Source organism: Dunckerocampus dactyliophorus, chromosome 7, assembly GCF_027744805.1.
Source record: "Dunckerocampus dactyliophorus isolate RoL2022-P2 chromosome 7, RoL_Ddac_1.1, whole genome shotgun sequence".
In the NCBI taxonomy this organism is placed as follows: domain Eukaryota; kingdom Metazoa; phylum Chordata; class Actinopteri; order Syngnathiformes; family Syngnathidae; genus Dunckerocampus; species Dunckerocampus dactyliophorus.
In genome coordinates, this window is record NC_072825.1 from 4,272,919 (window position 1) to 4,289,017 (window position 16,099).

General features: G+C 45.1%; 2 protein-coding genes across 3 annotated transcripts; both read left to right on the top strand.

Moving 5' to 3' along the window:
* Positions 1-1,626: 1,626 nt before the first annotated feature.
* ctsk (cathepsin K) lies at positions 1,627-7,540 on the top strand. The gene is made up of 8 exons (XM_054780752.1): positions 1,627-2,338; positions 3,363-3,486; positions 4,885-5,007; positions 5,076-5,228; positions 6,386-6,604; positions 6,831-6,996; positions 7,074-7,182; positions 7,250-7,540. Exons 2-8 carry the CDS (start codon positions 3,364-3,366, stop codon positions 7,347-7,349), a joined length of 993 nt encoding a protein of 330 aa, XP_054636727.1. The 5' UTR covers positions 1,627-2,338; position 3,363; the 3' UTR covers positions 7,350-7,540.
* A 3,629-nt stretch (positions 7,541-11,169) lies between these two features.
* On the top strand, positions 11,170-15,617 carry LOC129184640 (cathepsin S-like). 2 transcript variants are annotated; one of them, XM_054780751.1, is made up of 8 exons: positions 11,170-11,296; positions 12,148-12,272; positions 12,335-12,457; positions 12,576-12,722; positions 12,812-13,036; positions 13,130-13,295; positions 13,518-13,620; positions 15,322-15,617. In XM_054780751.1, the coding sequence occupies exons 1-8, from the start codon at positions 11,284-11,286 to the stop codon at positions 15,443-15,445; spliced, it is 1,026 nt and encodes a 341-aa protein (XP_054636726.1). In that variant the 5' UTR covers positions 11,170-11,283; the 3' UTR covers positions 15,446-15,617. The 2 variants fall into 2 exon arrangements, with proteins under 2 accessions (XP_054636726.1, XP_054636725.1); XM_054780750.1 differs by having other exon boundaries at positions 13,127-13,295; positions 15,322-15,616.
* Positions 15,618-16,099: the final 482 nt, after the last annotated feature.

Genomic DNA, 16,099 nt, shown 5'->3' on the forward strand with positions numbered 1-16,099 from the left:
GCTGGCCATTCACGTGACGCCATTAGAGTCAAGAACTGAAGCAGATGTCCCAACAACAAAGTCACCAATTAGACCTGACCTCCATCTGGACTCCCACCATCAGGACTAAAGCTAGAACGTGAAAACGTTAAAGCACCTCAGCAGCCCGTCGGATAATAAATACATCAGCACCGTAGCTACACCCCTTTCATCAAATCCACATAGAGGTCATGACCCCTCACCCCACTGCGTGTTCACCGGCCGATTAATGGAGGCGTCCATGAGCTCATCACATTAAGTGCCCACGCAGGCCGCCGCCACCTCCAAGAAGCTTAGGATGCTTTGGCAATCTGAAGAGGACAAGGCGCCATCAATCAAGAGCGAGGGCAAGCTAGCACTTACTTAGCACGTCTCGCATCATCACGCTGCTGAGGGGCTTTGTGACCTTGACGGGCAGCAGGCAGGGTCACGCACACTGAAAGCCTCCATGGAAGCAGGAAGCTTGGTCCGCCAGGAACGTGTCGGCTCTGCTTTATCAGGAAGGAGGCGGCCATTATACTCATCATATGCACATGTGGTGGAATTGTTGGTGCCCTTACGCCTTTACTTAAGGAAAAAAACACAAAAACCGCAGAAACAAAACTTCTGAAACTTTGCGTTGGAGCAGAAGAATACGCTCACGTTCAGCTACACCGTCTCAGCACATGACAGTTGCAAATATCATGGCGGAGACACATTGCATTGTGTCGACTCAATAAGCGTTTTGGCAAATTCCACAATGTTTTCATGATGATTACGGCTGCTGTCAGGTTCGAGTAGATACTTTCATTATTCATTTACACAGCAGTTTTATCCAAACGTTGTGTTGTGTACACTGTGGCTCCGTATGCAGGTGTCCCTAATGGAGTCGTGTGCAAGTGTGTGCGTGTGCGTGAGCGGGCGCCTGGCAATGTGTCATCACACATATGACCTGGACGTGACATTGTTATATTTAGAGTCACATGACATGTTCATGTACAAGTCGGGCTGCTGAGTAACACCACCAGGAAGCAACACGCTAGCTATATACATACATTCAGTATTTATGTGGACATTTTGTCTTCCTGTTAAATGCGCTGTTTCCGTGATGTGACCATCACCTGATGACAGGAAGTTTGTCTTTGTCACATCCTCTCAGCGGCCACTTCATAAGGTTCACCATCTAATGAGACACAAACATGTCCGTTTTGATGGTAATTATTGAACATGTGTGTTATTGTGTACTGTACAACATACGTATACGCAGTAAACATACGCATATGAAGGCTGGATTGGGTGGGCAGGGGCCCCCAGCTTGTTTTATATTGGCCCGTGGCACACAGAAAATACAAATATATAAATATCATCATATTAAAGCATCCTTTACTGCTCCCTCTTGGTACTGATGCAAGTGGACCTTAACACCCACAATTGAAACTACTGCAGCGGGCGCATGCCTTAGCACTCGGGTGTCCAAAGTGTGAATAAACTCGTAACATTATGAGGAAAAATAATGTCATTTTTGTAGCATAGAGTTGAAATATTAAAGATAAAGTGCATTTGTTTTAAAAGTTATTATGTTATGAGAAACTAATCAAAGAAAGGTGTGATTTTTGGAAAATTAGGTTGGGGGAAAGTTATGATATTATGGAAATAAAGTCAGAAATATTAAAAAAAATATATTATTTATGAAGAGAAATTGAATATTTGGAAAATTTAAAAAAAACTGCAAAAATGGGGGAAAAGCAGCAAAGACGGAAGTTCATAACGTCAAATCAAATAACGAGCTTCTTCATCTTTATCACAAAGCTGAGACGCACAACATACAACACAAAATCTTGATAATGCACTCATACTCACATCAAGGTGATGATGATAATAGAGATGTGCTTTGTTTTCTTTACAACTTATAAGTATATCTACATTGGATTAGCCTTTTTAGTTGTGCTTGTAATTGTAATGTCACGTTTGAAATCTAATGTATTCATTGCAAAGTAATGTTTCTCTCGCACTTGTGAGGATGTTTTTTCCAACTGAGGATGCTGCACGTGTCATCAGACATCAGCACACAACAAAGTGGCTCCATCAGGAAGCGGAACAATCCCTTCCTTTTTCTTCCCTCCTTCTTGTAATTTTCCAGCCGTGTCAGCAGCCTGCCTGTGTAATCGGACCTCTGACATCATGGTGGCCCTCAGAGTGAAACCAGATGTAATTCTGGTCTGCCTCCTTGTGTACTTCCCCAAAAATCAAACCCATATAAGCTCGGCGCTGACCTACTTGCTTAGCAGACCAAACCCGGACGTCTTGAAGCAAGCCTGACTGATCGACTGCTCAACTTGAGGTGAGTTCTTTTATCTTTTTATGTCTTTGACTTTTAAGATGTCGTTTTCTTCACAAAGAACATTAGGGGGCTTCAGCTCTGCGGGTAATTAGCACTGTTAGCATTAGAGCGAGGAGGGAAAAAGTTGGCATGTAATAAAAGCTGATGATCCTCTCCAATCTGAATCGGCTTCCTGTGACTCATAAGGTGCTTCTGTTGTTCACGTGAACTGTGACTTATTTGCATTAGTTATTTATGTAGCACGCACTTTCCTCCTGAATCATCAGTCAGCGTTCGTGCGCGTGCGTGCGTGTGTGTGCGTGTGTGTGTGCGTGTGTGTGCGTGTGTGTGCGTGGGACGCTCATCAGTGCAGAGAAAACATTTTAGTTCAGGTATAAGAGACAAATCACCAACATGAACTTTTCTTTTCCTCCTCTGCACTCACTTGTTTTTTTTTGTGTGTGTGTGGAAAAGTCGACCTGCTGAGAGCACACACTTTGTCTAGCCTGTCATCGTTGCCATGGTAACGCTAATGATGTAGTGATGTGCTAGCATTCACATACAGTACATGCATTCTGTTAGGAGAAATAAAACTGCTACATGGGGACGTACTTCTGTGTTATTTGGGGATTAGGACAGTGCCGCTTGTCCTCACAAGGGTCGTGGGGGGATGCCGGAGCCTATCCCAGCTGACTTCGGGCGAGAGGCGGGGACTGGTCGCCAGCCAATCGCAGGGCACATACAGAGAGACAACCATTCACACTCCCATTCATACCTGCGGACAATTTAGAGCCGCCAGTGAACCTAACATGCATGTTTTTGGAATGTGGGAGGGAAGCCGGGGTACCTGGAGAAAACCCACGCACGCACGGGGAGAGCATGCAAACTCCACACGGAGATGTCCAACGGAGATACCACCGCAGATCTTCCAGATCTCCTGACTGTGTGGCCAACATGCTAACCGCTAGGCCACCTTTGTGCTTTAGCCTATGTAATGTTAACTGCTATGTGCGCGTGCACGCTTCTTCTTCTTTTGCTTTCGCAGGATGTGGCAGTGTGTTTACCTGTTGCTGCTGGCCGTGACAGCGCTGGCTCACATCGATCAGGTGACCCTGGATGGCCACTGGGAGCAGTGGAAGCTGACCCACGGACGCGAGTACAACGGACTGGTCAGTGCTAGCACGAGTCATGTGACTGAAACAATGCAAAAGAAGTTGCGCTTCCTTGTTGCTGGAAGAAAGACTGGGGGGGGGGGCGTCAGAAGAGAACCAAAAGTAAATCAGGACATGCACGCTGAGAATTTATCATCACTTCCTCTTGAACACAATCTACAAATAGCGACAGACTGCTTTGACTCACACTCACCTGAAAGCACGGATCCTCCAATCACGACACAGCTTCACAGTCAACACGCTCCAAGTATTTTGTACAAGTTGGAGAGGATCATGTGATCTGCTTCTCATCGGCCTGATTAACGAAACCAGGCTTTGTGCCTAATTAAAATGTCACTATGACCCATTTGCCCAGATTGCTGTCTGGCAGGTGCTCCTTCGCTTTCACTTCTTCACCGAGGCCAGCTTTCACTTGGATCAGGGGTGTCCAAAGTGCGGCCCGGGGGTCATTTGCTGTCCGTGGCTGTTTCGTTTTTTTATTGGCCTGCGGAACATTTGAAAAATTTTCTAAATCATTTTCAAATTAAAAAGTGAAATATTTGAGATGCTCCGATCTGATTTCCGTAGAAAAAAAAAAACGGGATCGGCCTTTCAATGCCTTTCAAAGCCGAGCACGGAAACCGATTGACGTGCAGCGGCAACATGACAATTCAGGTCACGGCAGCACAAACATGACATGAGTGTGCACGTGTGCTGTGTCACGCAGGGTCGCCTGCACCCGTATTGAGGCGCCAAGGAACGCACTTTGTCCCGTATTGCCGCGAGAATCAACACTAGTCTGTAAAACCTCAGTGGCTTCCGTTTGACAGCTTGACACAGGCTACGCCAATCGATGCCAGCATGCTTGATCACTCCCTTGTCAGACCTATTGGTGTTCCACTTCTCTTGCATCTTTCTGTACACGCCTTGCCTAGCTGGTCACAGCCGCAGCTAACTAGCTAGCTAGCTAGAGTTATCTGCTGAGCTTCTTGTCTTTGGACTCCAAATGCAACTTTTTACTCCAGTGACATTTTGTTTTAAAACAAATCAAGCAATGCGGTTAGTTTGGAGCTCGTTTTTGTTATGAGAAGCAAACACAACATAGAATAAAGTTGGAATTTTTGTAAAATTAGGTTGGGTAAAACCTGACATTACTGGAATAAAGTCAGAATATTATGGGAATAAAGTCAGAATTACAAGAAGAAAATTTACTAGAAGAAAGTTGAAATATTTTGAAAATGCAAAATAAAAAAAACGACAGCAAAAATGAAAAAAAACAAAAACAAAGCTGATACGTATTTTTTCTTGAAATATATATAACTTCCTTAGAAAATATGAAAGTGGCCCCTGCATCCTTTCCTTATTTGTCACTAGTATGATAAATAATAAACACATTGTTAATGAACACTTCTGCAGGACGAGGAGGGGATCCGTCGGGCCATCTGGGAGAAGAACATGCTGATGATCGAAGCCCACAACCAAGAGGCGGCGCTGGGCATCCACACGTACGAGCTGGCCATGAACCACCTGGGCGACATGGTGAGGAACCCAGCGTCCCTTTTTGACGCCACAAGCGCCGTTGCCTCAGCCATCTTGTGTCCCAACAGACGTCAGAGGAAGTGGTGGACAAGATGACGGGTCTGCAGATCCCCATGAACCGTGAGCGTGGCTTCACCATGGAGCTGGACCAGCAGGACTACCGCCTCCCCAAGACTGTGGACTACCGCAAGAAGGGAATGGTGACACCCGTCAAAGACCAGGTCAGATGTTTATACGATGTTTCTCTACACACTTTATGATTTTTTTTTTCTTCCAGCTCCATAAAAAGTCGTCTGGGTTCTAAGTGTGATCCTGAAAGCAACGTGCGCTCGCTGCAAACGTTCTTTAAGAGCAACATCACTGATTAAATTATTCAGTCTAATTAGCCCTGATGAGTGCAAGCAGGAAGCTTCTTCTTGTAGCAACATCTGTGCTTCCTGCTGACAGCGGCAAGACGTCAAAACATTTCACGACCACCAGAGCGCACACAAAGCTTCATATGTTCTCTTTACTGTTACTTAATACACTCGATACGGTGAACACACGCATTTCCTGAAAAATGTGTAAACATGGATTTTAAAAAAAGTTTTTGCAGATTAAGTCACGTGTTTAGTCATCTTTTAAGAAAAAGTCCATTTTAAAAAGTGAAAAGTATCAGAATTCCAGGGTCACAACATTAAATACTGAATGACGTCCTTTGATCTAAACGGCTGTAACGCTGACCCCTGCTGGTGAGATGGTGAACATGCACATCATTCCATCGCCTTGTTGAACTTATCTTACCATTGTAGTCAAAATGTTTAACTTAGGATATGTAAATAACATGTAGATAAAATAAAATAAAAATAGTGCCTCATTCATGAACTCTGCATCCACCACTTGACGGGAAAATGACGTCAAAGGTTCGGATGGGGACTTTTGCTAGAGTAGGCACAAACCTGATTTGTTGAGCACGAGTGACTACACGCTACATAGCCGATATATTATATAAAAATAAATGTATTACTTTCGTTTATTTATATATCATATATCCGTAGAAAACCACTTACTATTGGATGTCTAAGGTTTCAAGTTGACCTATAATCCTACGCAAAAATTTTTAATGAAAAACAAGGTTTTCAAACTGAAGGCGTCTATTTGAAGTGGTGAAATACTGCTCTCTAGTGGACAAATAGAAGAATGCAGACAGTAAGATTTGACGATTTGACGTCATTTAGTTTTAAGTTTGCTGCACAGCTTGTTTAAAATGAATTTGTATAGAAAATATGTTACGTTTGGTCACAAGTAGAAGACTGTAGTTGTGTCTGAGTGTGATTGTGGAACTTTCGTGTTTACTTCTAAGTGACTTTCTGACGTCATGTCCCGGCGTCCTCCTCAGGGCTCGTGCGGCTCCTGTTGGGCGTTCAGCTCTGCGGGGGCCCTGGAGGGCCAGCTGGCCAAGACGACGGGCCAGCTGAGGAACCTGAGTCCTCAGAACCTGGTGGACTGCGTGACGGAGAACAACGGCTGTGGAGGAGGATACATGACCAACGCCTTTAAGTACGTGCGGGACAACGGAGGCATCGACTCGGATGAGTCGTATCCGTATGTGGGCCAGGTAAGAACCAGGACCAGAACCACAATGTTTCCTCTTGAGGAACTCACTTCTGTTTAGCAAACTTCCCGTCTGGGACCACAAGCCCCGCCCCCTCTCAGTGCTCATGCATGATTGCTGCAAGAAGCTTCTTTGTTGTCTTTTTCTTTTATTGATGGGACTGCTTGGTCACACGGTAACCACGGTAACCGTCTTGCGCTCCTGTCTGCTTCTCCTGCTCCCCCTGCAGCAGCAGATGTGTCGCTACAACTCCTCCGGCACGGCGGCCGAGTGTCGAGGCTTCAAGGAGGTTCCGGAGGGCGACGAGCACGCCCTCGCCGTGGCGCTCTTCAAAGTGGGACCCGTTTCTGTTGGCATCGACGCCGCGCAGGGAACCTTCCAGTTCTACCAGAGAGGTTAGCAAAACACAGCACGGCCCTCCTCCCTGTCAGGTGACCTGTATAAACATGCCTCCTCCCTGTCACATGACCAGGTGTTTACTATGACCCCAACTGCAATAAAGATGACATCAATCACGCCGTGCTGGCTGTGGGCTACGGCGTGACCCCCAGGGGGAAGAAGTACTGGATCGTCAAGAACAGGTGTGGCATCACATGAACACGTCACATGATCATGTCACATGGTCCTTCAACTCGTTTGTGTTGACAGCTGGAGCGAGGGCTGGGGCAACAAAGGTTATGTCCTGATGGCTCGTAACCGTGGCAACCTCTGTGGCATCGCCAACCTAGCCAGCTTCCCCATAGCGTGATGGATATTTGGTGTCTCCGTGGGTGGCCGCGATGTCACTGTGAGCTGCTGGTATTTGTTTTTAAAGCGCGCACATAAAGAGCCGTCGCTGGGCGACGCTGTTGAGCACTTTTATGATGATTATTCAAGTGTAAAATGATGTTTTATAGGAAATGAAATAAACTTGTTGAAGGCACTTTGACTCTGTGAGCATGTTTGGAATTGTCGTTGTAATACACGCCTCAGCCGCTGGAGGGCACTGTTGGTCCTCTACGTGATGAACCCATGATTTAGATTTTTTTTTTTTTTTTTCTTTGACGGCCGGAAGCTGCTGATTTTGGCAGGATTTCGGTTTCAAAAAGTGAAAGTGTAAAGTTTGATTTGTAAAGTGTTAGTATTTGATGTTTTTTTAAAGAGGTACTTGAGCAACGTTCAACAACCAGGAAAGATGTTTCATACATTATTTATATTTCAGTCTATTTGTTTAGACTTTATCACCACTTTTGATCATTTCGACGCCTCGTGTTAAAAAAATATTTAACTAGCTTTAACTTTCGTTTTGATAGTTTCTGTCTCAGAGAGACGTTTGAACATGTGACACGGTTATAAAACAATTAAGAATAACATCTAAGACCGTGTTAACGTAATTCTTGAAATGCTGTAGGGTGGAAATTAATCTTAAATTACATTTCACTTGTGAAGACGAAGGCGTTTGATTTAATGCAGAATTATTAGGTACAGTCTAATATACTACTTTCACAGGCTTTACTTCCACAATGTGCTGAAACCATTTAAAAAGCTATTTAGCATAACGAGCTGCACGTGTCATGTTAGCGTTTTACACTGTAAAGCCCCGATCACACCGCCCGAACTTTGCTGTAGCGTTCCTGGAGCGGTGAAAAAAATCATCACCGCTCGTAACTGCGCAAAAAATGGGAAAAAAAATAGAAAACACGGGCGTTGTCCTAGCGGTGCACCGCTGAAGCCGACGTTGCTTTGCGCTGGTTTAATGGTAGTGAACGTTGGTTTAGTGGTGACGCGAGTGTCGATAGAGCGGCGTTCTGCGCATGCGGGCTGGTGGCATCCTCATGACTTGCTGGAAGGCTCGTGGATCCTCATTCGCAGTCCCACAGTGCCCTCTAGTGTGTCTCTGCAAACACAACAACTGTCTGACCCGCACAACTCTGTCTCTCCTCCTTCTCTCTCTTCTCCTGTCAACAGCTTGTTGCAATCTAAGGAGGTTCTGATTCTGCTGCTGGACTAGTGCACCAATCATAGCAAGTCTCTCAGCATCCATGGTAGTACAGTTTTACTGTAACTTTGAGCAAATTCGATATAACTGAGGTCTGCACTCAACGGCTATTCCAAATAGGCTCCTGGTCCATTTCTCCCTGTATTTATAGCGAAATTATGCTCCGCTTCCGACGCCTCCATACCAACGGCAAACCAAAGTTCATCACCGCAATGGATTGCTGCTTCATCGCTGCTTCAACGCCTGACACCGATCCAGCAATCCCGTGTCCGCTCGTAAAACGCTTACAGCCGCTCCAACTAAGTTTGTGCAACGTTTAATCACCGCCCGGGCAAAGCTGGCGAAGCAGCAGTGGTCCAACGTTCAAGATTTCTGCGTTGGGGTAGCGGACCCAAGCGTCCACCAACTTCCGTCTAGCGGCGCCAAACTTTGACTGGTCGTTGTTGGAGCGGTGATGAACTTTGCCATAGCGGAAAATTGCCCGCTCCTCACCGCTGGCAATATGTTGTGCAGCTCAAAACTTTCGGAGCGGACGGAGGGACCATCAGCGGTGGTCGAGCATATGTAACCCGCCCTGTTTCGCGCCTGCCCGCACCGAGGATCGAACAAACGACCTTCGTAATGGGAGGCAAGGGCGCTGACCACGCGACTAAAAGCCCGGGCTGTCGGCCGCGTGTTCAGCTCAGCTCCTGAGGCAGAGGGAGTGAGGTTTACCAACGTACACTCGCACAGCCTCACAGGCTGGCATCCGTTACACATATACGACGTTGCCTTAACGGGGGCCAGCTTCTGTTAAACGGTGGTGCGCGGTGATTAATTTTTTTCACCGCTCCAGGGACGCTACAGCAAAGTTCGGGCGGTGTGACCGGGACTAAACATGATCGTGTGGTCAAAATGGACTTCCTATGCAAAGCGCGGCAGGCAATCTTACTATTCCTCGTTTACTTTATTTCTTTCTTTATGATATTATGATCTACCTCAACTAATTCTGGACAAACCATGTGCCACATGTGGATGTTCGCAGGATGGACTGGCTCAATCCCAATTCTACCCCTTACAACTAGGTTTTGCGTGTTCACAAGAACCAAGTGGAGTCCCAATTCTCCATAAATCCAGGGTAAGGGGTGTACAGCCCTCCAAACCAAGTGTGGTCTGGCACCAGACTTGAAATGAAGGGGTAGGCGGAGTTACAACGCCCGCTGACAAGACGGCAGAGCAGAGACTGAAACAAGCATGTAAATGTAAGTAATTAGGCATAATTATTGATTTTCACAGTAACGTCACTCATGTTTTATTAGATATTCCGTCATTCGCTGCTCCACGTAAATATTCACCGTGTTTTGAATTGTTGGTTTTCGCTAGTTATAACTAGCTGGCTAACGCGACCACTTTATGTATAGGCTGTTAATTATAAGTTGTATTTTAAAAGCGCTTGCTAGTGAGGGGAATCTACATTACGGTGTTCCCTCCTTTATCGCGGAGGATATGTTCCCAAATTAACATTTTCTTACATTTCTCTCTCACTCTAAGTTCAAACGTTTGTTTGAATTTTAATGATCAACCTACTCGGTTGAAATTATGATGTGACTCACAAGTATTTCACTCCTCTTCATCCTGGCGCAGCTCCCCTGAACCGTTTTTGTATCCCTGTTAAAACATATTGCTCCTGTTGTATTTTCCTTCTCCTCCAACCGAAGATTCATTTATTCCATAATGGCGCCCTGCAAGTGCATAATGTCTACCTTCCTTCAGCATGTCCAGAAGGCCAACTTTTTGTGCAATGGTTAGCATCTTCCTCTGCCTTTTGGGTGTAGAACGTTTCGTCGACATTGTGGGTTTTGTCGGGGAGAAAACGTGCAAGCGTAGAGAGTTCAGAGTCTCTGCAAGCCGTTTGCTAGCGATCATACACCAGGAAACACGGCACTTTGGAACGAAGGAGATTGATTGACAATGATCTACAGCCAATCAGGACGCAGAAGGCAATGGGCGGGTTCTCCCTTAGACAATGAGGACGCAGAAGGCAATGCATGTTCATTTTTGTATTTTTCTTTTTTTTCTACCGTCATTTGCTATGTTTATAAATGTTACAGTGCCAGTTGTAAGCTGTTATTTATTAGAGTTGTTTGTTGTTTTGCAATAAATGCCACAGTTTGTAAAAATGTGTGCCGTTTTATTTTTAAAATGTGATCTGAGGTAGGCTTTATAACATTGAAATCATGTAGAAATGTACGCGCCTTACTTTATTGTAGGAAACATTTATTATGAACCGTTTAATGATCTCGTCTGCCTATGTCACAGCCAGCAAGCAGTGAAGGGTGATGATGTAATGAGAATCAAGTGGTGTCACATTTCTTAGTGGCTTCTTCCCCTTGTCCCTGGGTTTTAAGGGGTAGGACGAAGGGGAATTGGAATTCTCGTGAGCAAGTTTGGAACGTCAGTGTAATATACAGCTCAGCCGCTGGAGGCCGCTGTCGGCCCTCTACATGAACCCATGACTTAAATTTGTTATTTATATGTATTATTTTTTAATTTTTTATTTTTGCTTTGACGGCCGGAAGTTGTGGTTTTGGGCGGGATTTCACTTTCAAAAAACAGAAAATGAAAGTGTAAAGTTTGATTTGTAGCGTGTTAGTGTCTGAGTTTATTGAAGAGGAACTTGAGCAACGTTCCTCTTCATCATCTTCGTCTTCTTCAACCAGGAAGCATGTTTCATGAAGGTAAGTTTCAAACACTTCAACACATAATTTTTTTACAATTATTAGTATTTGTTAGACTTTATCGCCGCTTCTGATCATTTTGACGCCTCGAGTAATAAAACAACATCATACTGACACTTTCGCTTTGATGTTAGTTTTATTAAAGACGTGACACAGTTATAAAGCATTTAAGAATAACGTCTAGAATGGTGTTTTAGCGTAATTCTTGAAATGCTTTATGGTGGAAATGCACTACTAATAACTGCATTACTACTAATGTTAAAATTACATTTCATTTGAGATGACGTTTGAGTTAATTTAATGCAGAATTTGTGGCAATGAATTTAGAGAATATATATTAGAGGCCACAATATTTGGTACAGTCAAATGAGACGCAATACCATTAATAATGAAAAGTACTTTCAGAGTTCTACAATGCGCTTAAACTGTTTAAGGCTAATTATCATAACGCACGTGTCTTGTTTAGCAGCAAAAAGACGATACTAACATGAGTGTTTGGTTGAAATGGACTCATTTGACAAGATTCCTGTTCAAGGTAAACACCACATGACTGCTTTGAGTTGGTGTCCTCGAAGCTAAAAAGGATTCTTATGACAAGAATGATGTTATTATACACAATGATAATATAACTGATGCCACAACCCTGATATCAATGTGACATGTTGACAATATGTCACATGCATGATATGAGGAGCAGTAGTTTATGGGGTAACTACGCTACTGAAAGAAGTGTCACGGCCGGACAGACTCCGATTTAAGGCTATCACCCTAACCTGACCAACTCCTGTAAGTAGTTGGTGTGAAATAAACTTAAGCTGTCAAAAGAAACTTGACATTCTTGCTGTTTATAGGTGCGATGCTAACTAGCTTGCTGCTCATCCTGCTGCACGCCGTGGCAACGGCCGTGTTGGACGGCAGGCTGGACGACCACTGGACCCTGTGGAAGAAGACGCACGGGAAGTGGTACCGCAGCGAGGTTTGTGCACGCCTTCACGAGGACGCGTCATCCCGTGCGTGTCTCACGCCGTCTTTGTCCAGGAGGAGGAGCTTCACCGCCGAGGATTGTGGGAGGAGAACCTGATGATGATCATGCTGCACAACCTGGAGGCTTCCATGGGCGCCCACACCTTCCTGCTCAGCATGAACTTCATGGGAGACATGGTGGGACCGCCTCCTCATGCTCCCCCACTTAAAAAATAAAAAAAAATCATCAAAGTACGAGACTTAATGGTTGAATGTTTAGCAATCCTCGCTTAGCATGTCTTGGTGTGTCCTTTAGACGCCAGATGAAATCCGTCAGTCATTGGCTACCTTGACTCCGCCCACTGACCTCCAGAGGTCGTCTGAGTCCATGTGGACGAGCATGGACGTTCCAGCATCTGTGGACTGGAGGGACCAGGGCTGTGTGACGCCGGTCAAGATGCAGGTCAGCTTTGACGTCTTTGTCAGTTTACCTTCTGGTATTCACAAATAAATGTTTCAAGTTCTTCTCATGTTGTTTTTTTTTGGGTCTAGGGCTCCTGTGGTTCCTGCTGGGCCTTCAGTGCAGCGGGGGCCCTGGAGGGCCAGTGGGCCAGAACCACGGGGACGCTGGTAGACCTCAGCCCTCAGAACCTTGTGGACTGCTCAGGCAAGTACGGCAACCACGGCTGCAACGGCGGTTTCATGGACCGCGCCTTACAGTATGTCATTGATAACCACGGCATCGACTCGGAAGCGTCCTACCCGTACACGGGGCGGGTGAGTTGTTCACGTCCTCACCTCAGCAGACGTCTTGCTGTCGGTCAAATATCACCTTTATGTGATCGTCTTAATATTGTCCCGTGGCAGCAGTCTGAGCAGTGCCACTATAGCCCCGCCCACCGCGCTGCCAACTGCTCCGCTTACAACTTCCTGCCTAAGGGGGACGAGGACGCGCTGAAAGGAGCCCTCGCCGCCATTGGACCCATTTCTGTGGCCATCGACGCCTCCAGACCCAAGTTTGCGTTCTACAAGAGCGGTACGTTCACCATCATTGGCCACTTGAGCTTCGATGTCAACATAGCGTAACAAACACGGTGGTAATAATTAGTGTCTTATCTAATAATATAGCTCATGAATGATCCATGTTATTTGTACAATATGCTGAGAGACAAACGATGTTCAGGCTGGAAATGCCCCCCGGCTGCACTTTGGACACCCCAGAGACTTGTTGCTAATGCAAGGTTTGTCCTGTACACAGGAGTGTACGACGACGCGTCATGCTCCCAGAAAGTCAACCACGGTGTGTTAGCGGTCGGCTACGGCACGCTAAATGGACACGACTACTGGCTGGTGAAGAACAGGTATGTACACTAAAGTACTTGTATACACACTAGACTCTTCATTAGGTACACAACCTAATGAGATGAAACTCTTCACAAAGATGATATTTTACAGTATGTTTATTATCATACTGAGAGGGGTGGAGTCTCCCTACTTATGTCCCTGGTGGGTGTGTCCCCTGGGGGTTGTTGTTGCCAGGTGTGGCTGGTGAACTACCCTCCTGCCTATCAATAGGTCGCCTGCCTAGTGGCGAAACAGCTCGTTAGTCGCTGATCTTCTCATGGAATGAGACAATCTTTGGGAGGGGACGTTAGCACGTTGTTATAAGCAGACGATAGGTGATGGCGTGAACGTCCTCTGTTTAGAGAGGGCCTTTCTAGTTTGATTTAGATGGCTAATCTCACACCTCTTTCAAAACACTTGTCGTGATCCAGAATTTGGACATCATAGTCCCACGGATTGAAACTGATCTCCGAGGGTTACTCGGTCACTCTAATGTAGGGGTCATTGCACGTCTTGCTACACTGCACTGTGTAAACATTACTGAGTTTGCTTGTAGGGATGTTTCCTCAGCAATAAAAACTCTGCAATGTTGTTCATGCACTGCAGTGTAGTCAGGAGTGCAATGACCTCTACATCGGCGAGACCAGGCAACCCTTTTCAAACCATTGAAAGAGGTGTGAAAGAGGCCATTTACGTCAAACTAGAAAAACACCATCATCTATCGACTGCTTTCAGGATGGTCATTGCCCAACCACACCTGGCAACAACCACAACCCTATCGAAGACCATCCCCTGGGGACACACCGACTAGGGACATAAATAGGAAAACTCCACGCCTAAAAAATTGAGAACTTAAAGGAAAACTGCACTTTTTGGGGAATCTTTACATATTTTTTTTCCCTTTTCTGTGCAGACAAAATGAGTTAGCATGCACCAGCTAACACTGCACGTCATGGGATGCAGCTATTTCAACGATAAAGCCCTAAAAAAACGCCAACATTGTTCCATTTATATAACTGACCTGTATATTAACCAAGCTACAGCGATATTGTTATTGTAGCAGCTAACATGAAAAACTATATTTATCTGGCGGAGTAACACAACACCTCGCTAGTCTCAGCGTCACTCACAATGCCTCAAGCCACTTCAACGGGACAGACGGAAGAGTGGATACTACTGGCTCTCAATTTGGCTATGAAGCTCAACAAGATGCTCGTTTGCTGTCAGCAGTTTTTACCTGAGGACTGGAGCACAAGTCTTGTGCTGGAAGACACAGCCATCCCAATGAGAGCGGACATTGTAAGTGTCGTCGCTGTTTCCATGCTGCTGTTGTTGACGGAAGTAGCGTTAGCTCCTATGGGCAATGTCAAATCAATGCGCCTAGGAAAAATTTTTTGGTACTGTTTTAAATCATCAAAATAGGGCAAGATGCCGTAAGTATTACATGTTATCATCAATGTTCCTGTTAATGCATGATCACAGCATGGATATAAAATGCCAGAGAATTTTTTCTTAGGGCATTCTTGTCTAAATAGGTGCCTCCCATGACGTGCAATGTTAGCTGGCTCATGCTAACACGTGTTCTCTTTTTAGAGCGCACAGAAGAGGGAAAGAAATATGTGTTTATGTTTGACATAAGGATTGTGGATGATGGGTGCAAGTGCAAGTTTTCCTTTAAGATCATAGCGGTCATAGTTTTTTTCGTCTTTGCCCTCCAGTTGGGGACGTTCGTTCGGAGAGGAGGGCTACATCAGAATGGCTCGTAACAAAAACAACCAGTGTGGTGTGGCGCTGTTCGCCTGCTATCCCATCATCTCGTCCCGCTCTGAAGCCGAGCTGTAGCCATGAATCCCGACAACCAAAGAACAACATCCTGCACTCACATTAAGTTCAAGCTGATAAAAAAAACTTGTCCTCACTGTTCTTCATTTGATGTGCTGATGCATGTGGGAATTAAACAGCCCTCAAACAGCTGCAGTAAAAGCTGTCTTGTTGCTCTAAACTTTTCCATCATGGAAGCTTTTTCTTTCTGTGGCCTTTATTTGCAGGAATTCTATTGTTTTATAACTAAGCAAGAACCCAACTCTGAAATGAATCCTCTGTCATGGAATACTGTAATGGAATGTAAATGGTTAGGACCGCAAGTCTGTTAAAAACAACTTCAGAAGGAAACTTTTTGTTTCCAGCCCTTTCTACATTGCAGTTCGAACATCGCTCCCTCACTATCGCAGTTTTTCGAAAATAAATGACCGCTGCTTGGTGGTTGACTATGGACGTTTAGTCAAATAGTAAAAAAAAAATATGCAGTATTATGGCCACTAGGCGTCAGTAACGTTACATGAGATTGAATTACCTTCACACTGCTTGTAGTCAGCCACGGCATGTCCGACATAGTTCTCCCAGCATCTGTGAAAGTTGTAAGGTTTTGGCTTTTTGTCATTACCCACAACACGTAGGTTTAGAATAAGTAATATGGAGACGCTAACCTTAGGTTTA

Coding starts and splice junctions, on each gene's coding strand:
- LOC129184640 (XM_054780750.1), top strand. Junction 12,458..12,575: donor TGAACTTCATGGGAGACATG/GTGGGACCGCCT, acceptor TGTGTCCTTTAG/ACGCCAGATGAAATCCGTCA. Junction 13,621..15,321: donor TACTGGCTGGTGAAGAACAG/GTATGTACACTA, acceptor TTTGCCCTCCAG/TTGGGGACGTTCGTTCGGAG.
- ctsk (XM_054780752.1), top strand. CDS start 3,364: ATGTGGCAGTGTGTTTACCTGTTGCTGCTGGCCGTGACAGCGCTGGCT. Junction 3,487..4,884: donor GACGCGAGTACAACGGACTG/GTCAGTGCTAGC, acceptor ACACTTCTGCAG/GACGAGGAGGGGATCCGTCG. Junction 6,997..7,073: donor CTTCCAGTTCTACCAGAGAG/GTTAGCAAAACA, acceptor TCACATGACCAG/GTGTTTACTATGACCCCAAC.